Source organism: Uranotaenia lowii, chromosome 2 (assembly GCF_029784155.1).
Source record: "Uranotaenia lowii strain MFRU-FL chromosome 2, ASM2978415v1, whole genome shotgun sequence".
Classification (NCBI taxonomy): domain Eukaryota; kingdom Metazoa; phylum Arthropoda; class Insecta; order Diptera; family Culicidae; genus Uranotaenia; species Uranotaenia lowii.
Window position 1 is genome coordinate 294,030,504 of NC_073692.1, and position 6,260 is coordinate 294,036,763.

Sequence of the window (6,260 nt, forward strand, 5' to 3'; positions counted from 1 at the left end):
TAAATTTAGCTATTGGTATCATTACTTGATCGGGAAACGAAGCTTAGGGAATGATGAGCTAGTTGGCGCCAGGAGCTCTGGGCGATGAATAATTTCCTCCTACGCAGGGAAAGTTATATCAGCTTATCAGTGTTAAATATACAAATACGTATTTATTTAAATTCTATTTCCTTACATTTGAAATTTCTTAGAGCCCCAGAAATTTTACCATTTCTTGGAATTTTTCAAATTTTATTTAAGTACATGCTCTTGCCTTAATTTCCCTTTTTTTCAAAATATCATATGTCACATTTCATGTGCTTGTACCGCTCACAAGAGTTTTTATTTCTAATTTTTTATTTACGTTTTTAAGTATAATCCAAATAATTCAAACTAATTCATATTTTTAGATATAAGGTGTAGTGCATCGACTTACTGTTTACAGATGTTTGCAGATAAAAATCCGTTTGTCTAGTGTTTTTGGAATGACACCCAGCTGGAACTGTTTGAATTAAAATCAATAAGCTGACAGATTTTTAAAAAAATTAAACAATCAGATATGCTGGTATTTTTAAGTCATTAAAATGACGTGCATACAGCTCTTTGTATCCAGGAAGAACCTCGGACTGGATTGGCTCCCATAATCTCCCATAAGTTTTAAGCAATACATCATAATTTATATTGAATCCTATCCGTCCCTCCACTCTCCACACTGCAAGACAGAAGGGTCTGTAAAATTCTATAGAAACATATCTTGTACTCAAATACCTTTCCATGTCAAATTTTTTTGCTAGATTACTTCTATAGCAAGAAAATTGTCTTGGACCCCCTTCCCATTTCCTATGTACTAACGGGAAAAAATATGGCGTTTCAAATAATCATAGAACCATTTCTCGTACCCAAATGATTTCCCATGTCACCATTTGTTTGTTAAGTTCTTGTAAAACAATAAGATGTGAGTTCCCCTCTTCCCTACCATTATCCCCAATTGAAGAAGAAAGGAGTCTCGAATAAGCATACAAACATTTATCGTATCCAAATGCCCTTCTATGTCAAATTTGTTTCCATTTGCTAGATTGGTTCTCGAGTTAATTGTAACGGAGCCCCCTTCTCTCCTTCCTAGCATCCACCGGAAGGAGGCAGTAGAACCAAATCTTCCTAGCAACTACTCAAATACCCTACCAAGCAAAATTTGATTTCATTTGCTGTAAAAGTTCTCGAGTCATGTAAAAAATTATATGAGTGCACCCTTAAAATTTCCGCACAGAAAGAACAGAGAGTTCTCAAAATATCATGAAAACATTTACCGTATTAAAATACCTTCCCATGCCAAATTTAGATCCATATGATTTTTTTTTCTTTTTAAATAGGAGTTTAACCCGTCTTCCTCGATCATATGATTTATAAGTTTTCCAACTATACTGGAAAATTTGAAGGAGCCTCATCCCCTTTTCTATCTCCCTCTACAAAAAGGAGGGTATCAAATATTCATAGAAACCTTTCTCGTACCCAAATACTCCTCCAAGCCAAATTTGGTTCCATTTGTTCGAATGATTCTCAAGTTATGCAATAAAAATGTGTAGAAGTCTCCTCCTCCTTGCCTAAATCCTCATTGAAAAAAGGGACGGGTCCAAAATGACCATAGAAACAGTTCTTGTGTTCCAATACCCTCCCATGCCAAATTTGGTTCCAATATCTTAAATAGTTTTCGAGTTATGTGAAAAATGGTAAGGTAGCCCCCCTCTTCCCTTCCTTTCATCTCACTGAAAGGGAGGAGGGATACCTAATATTCGTGGAAAAATCCCTCGTACCCAAATACCACCCGATGCCAAATTTGATACCATTTGCTTGTCTGGTTCTCGAGTTATGCAAACAATTGTCTTTTGTTCGGGAGGCCCCTCCCACTCTTCATGAGAGAGGGAGGGGTAAACCATAACAGGAACCTTCCCATGCCATCAGCACCCCCATCTCTGCTAAGTTTCACGCAAATCGGCCCAATAGTTTCCGAGTCAATAGGGAACAAACAGACAGATAGACAGACTAAAATCCATCCAGCTCACTATTTGGTCATCTGGGACTTCTTACACGATTAACCACGTGAACTTTGATCAAAAAGATGATTTCCAGCTGTTTTGGATCTTCCAGCTGTCAACCAACAAACAAACGAACATTCCAAAGTCATTTACAAAACAAAGTGTTGCATTTTTTTCAAATACACTGCTTAATTCTGACTCGGTCCATACCAACTGTTCTCCAATTTCTCGGACATCCCACATTCGACAGATCACGCTCCACTTGGTCTTACCATCTTGCTCATTACCCCTCTGCTCGTCTCGTTCCTACCGGACTCGTAGCTAACACTTGTTTTGCAGGAAAGTCGTCCGGCATTCTCGCATCATGTCCTGCTATGCGAAGCCGGCCAGCCTTTACCACGTTTCGGATACTGGGTTCGTCGTAGGGTGGCGCGAGATCGTGGTTCTTCCTCCACCTCCACACTCCTTTTTCCTACACGCCGTCAAAAATGGTTCTCAACACTCGTCGCTCAAATACTTCAAGTGTACGCAGGTTCTCCTCGAGCAATATCCACGTCTTGTGCCCGTAGAGAACAATCAGCTCACCCCTAATTTTTTTTGAAATACATTTGTAGTTTTTTTTTTCAAACCCTTTAAAAACAGATGAATATGATAAGTAAATCAGATTTTTTTTAAACATTTTTTGTTAATTTTTTATGACATATTTGTTTTTAGGTAATGAAACAATTTTTAACCTTATGTTTCAGAACAATATCCAAAAACTAAAAATAAACCATTTACCGAAAGATATAAATCTTAAAAATTTGCATTTTGTTCTGCAAAATCAATTCAATTTGGCTCAATCTTTGTAAGTAGCCTTTCGATAGATTCAGGAATAATTTTAGCAAACAAAGCGAATGACTTTCGATGTTCAATTAACACATATTTTATTTACATAGAAAAAAAAATTATTGAAAATTAATCGTTTGGAATCAAAGAATTCAATGAACGTATTAAATTGTTCAAAGTTCAATCGATCACTAGGTGGGCGAATTAAAAAAATACATTCCGTACCAAGGGACTATCGCTTAAGCATCGAAATTAACACCGGTCGATTTACCTTATCAAGCCGCCATGCCTGCCGTTATCAATAATATACGATTCCGACACTGATAGGTTTTCCGCATAGCGCTTGGCCGGCATAGTGTAGTAGGCAAACTTCGTCGTAGTTGATAAGACTAATCGGATCCCAAGATTTAGCTTAATGAACGCCTTTAGTACCTTCCAGTGAGAGCTGTTATTAAACTTTGATTTTTTCCACCCTTGAATTTGCAGAATTAATTACCCAATTGAATGAACCACAATCGGTAGAGTTGTACCGTCGTACGCCGTCGTAGTTTCGTAGAGGCAGTCGCAGGTGCTGTAGTCGTCTATCCCATGAGCCAGCATGAAGAACAAAACGAATGGCGTTGAGGAGGCAGTCGATAGGTAAGTATTTGAAAAAGTTTCTAAGACAATCGAATGTAAGCTAAGGATAGACCATCATCATCATTTCAGGGAAGCCCTCGCGGCCCCGAGAATCGGCTGTTGTTATCGGATAATAAAGTTTATTTGCGTGTATTGGCGCGCCCTGGTAGTATTCTTGGCACCGTTCATTGCGGCGTCAGTCTTCACCCTAGACACAACTCCTGCCTACCGATGTATGTACGTAGTGCTGATCATGTCGATGTACTGGGTTACAGAGGCCATTCCTCTGCCGGTGACGTCGATGCTTCCGATGGTCCTTTTCCCGATTCTGGGGGTGCTGGACACCGACCGGACCTGTATGATGTACATGAAGGAAACTATGTTGATGTTTATCGGTGGCATTATAATTGCCCTGGCTGTGGAGTTTTGTAATCTGCACAAACGAGTGGCGCTTAAAGTGATCTCGATAATTGGCTGCAGTCAGCGAAGGCTTAACTTTGGTCTCATTACGGTGACGATGTTTATCTCGATGTGGATCTCCAATACGGCAGCTGTCGCCATGATGTGTCCCATCATGCAGGCTGTTCTGGAAGAACTGGAATCGGTAGGAAGCGTAAATATTCTCTGCGCTTGATGAAATAATACTCATTCGTGTTTTGTTACAGCAAGGACTGTGTCAAATGTACGAGCGACCCAAAAAGACTAACGAAGAGGAAGGAATGCTCGGAAACGAGAAATCAACAGATGAGTAAGTATCGCTTCTGTGTAATTAAATCATTAGGCATTTCCGAGAATTGCTGAAAGGGATAGTGAGTTCTCGAGTGTTATTGACATTAGAGAACGCGTTCAGATTTGCGACAAAACAAACTAATAAGTTTGATAATATTTTGGCCTATTTACGGAGCCAAAGATTATGATCTTCCCGATATATTTGTGTTCAAACAGTAAAAAAGGTTTTGTTGAAAGCGGTTGATTATCCGAAAAACTGCTGAATCCCAGGAAGTCGATTGTATAAATTTTTTTTTAATTAACACTAAATCTCGACGTTTCATGCGTTTCTAAGTAATTTGACATCAACATTAAAACTTCGATTTACCAAATTCCCTTTGGTAATTTTTTAAATCTTTAGGTCGAAATCGAAAATAACTTTTTTTTTAGGTAACAGCAGATTTCAAGGTTTTATGCATTTTTAAGGATTTTGGAATCAAAATTAAAATTTCGATTTTCCCGACTTCCTTTGGTGATACTTGAGGTTATTTTGAGCGCTTTGTGGCTCCCCAAAATCAAGTGCAATTGAGCTGAAATTTTGAACAGGTCAGTTTTTTTGGGCCAATTTACAAAATTTATATGATTGTTTATCGAAATTCGGCTAGACCCATTTAGCTGTCATCCTAACCTACTTACATTCATTTTGTTGAGATTTTCTAAAAAAAAATACTCAGAAAGATGACTGAAAATCAAAATATAATCATCTAAAAAATTTTCTACCTTGTTTTCAATTGTTTTAGCTTTTGACAGATTGGCAAAAAATTGGTGTTTTGGTAATGGAAAATTAAGAATCTTCCAACAGTATACCTGGTTTTAAAGAGGTTTCATATTATTTCATAGCTCAAAGATACTTCATAGTCATTTATTTGGTTACGGTACCATCAGGCTTATTGTTAAACACATTATAAACTGAATCAAAGCAATCGAAAGATTCCTTGTAATTCAACCACGGTAAATAAAAAGTTCAGATACCGGTATTTCGATAGCAACTTACTATCTTATTCAGTGAGCGTTTTCGATTAGTTTTTTTTTCATTTACCGTAGTTGAATTAAATGGAATCTTTCGATTGCTTTGATTCAGTTGCATCATTCAACCAAGAACACTCATAACACTATACAGTGAAAAAACATCATAAACATTAATTGAAACTATTTTAAATTTTGGCTTTTCTTGACTTAACATCGCCTGTGGTCTTTAAAATTTCCATTTTGGACAAAACTGTCAATGATTTTTTTAAAGATAATTGAAACGGCATCAACACTGAACATACCGACACCTTGTATATACCTATTCATACCGCGAGCGGTCAAATGACGGCTTACTCTCTTGTTTCTTAACCGATTTCTACAAAATTTATAGTTTTGAAATGCCTATAATGGGACTCAAACATGTTTCTCAGACTGTGTTCAGCTACCATCAATTATTTTAAAGTTGTCCAAATAAATTTTATGAAAAATAAAAATTTTATGAAAAACCCTGCTCCAGGAAATGGCTGTAAATCAGTTATTAAGTGCTCGAAAAAAAAATGCACTTAGGGGCTGTCCACATACCACGTGGACAACTTAGGGGGGGGAGGGGGGTAGGGGTTTGGGTCATGTCCACGTGGACAAACTTACTTTCAAAATATTTTCTAAAGGTGGAAAAATATTAAGATGTTTAAATCAAAATCTTAAATTTCAAAGCTTTCCAGTTTAAGTTTAAACAATAAGTAGCTACTTGAGGCAAGTTTTAAATATGATATTTTAGAAATTTACAATTTCTAAAATTATTTTAAATCGGGAAATGATCAATTTTTTTTTAAATCAGCAATTTCAATAACAAGAAGGCAAAAAGTGGTGTTTTCTAACTGTCAAATTAGATTATGAAAAAAAAATCCATTCTGTCCACGTGGACATCCGGGGAGGGGGGTAGGGGTTTGCCAAATGTCCACGCTTGTCCACGGAGGGGGGGAGGGGGTCAAAAATCTCATTTTTCTGTCCACGTGGTATCTGAACGGCCCCTTATTGCTTGAGAAAGCTGCAGTTAGAAGTTAT

General features: G+C 37.3%; 1 protein-coding gene across 1 annotated transcript; it reads left to right on the plus strand.

Moving 5' to 3' along the window:
• Positions 1-3,204: 3,204 nt before the first annotated feature.
• Positions 3,205-4,281, plus strand: LOC129745285 (protein I'm not dead yet-like). The gene is made up of 3 exons (XM_055738261.1): positions 3,205-3,479; positions 3,549-4,062; positions 4,124-4,281. The coding sequence occupies exons 1-3, from the start codon at positions 3,439-3,441 to the stop codon at positions 4,208-4,210; spliced, it is 642 nt and encodes a 213-aa protein (XP_055594236.1). The 5' UTR covers positions 3,205-3,438; the 3' UTR covers positions 4,211-4,281.
• The last annotated feature ends 1,979 nt before the right edge of the window (positions 4,282-6,260 follow it).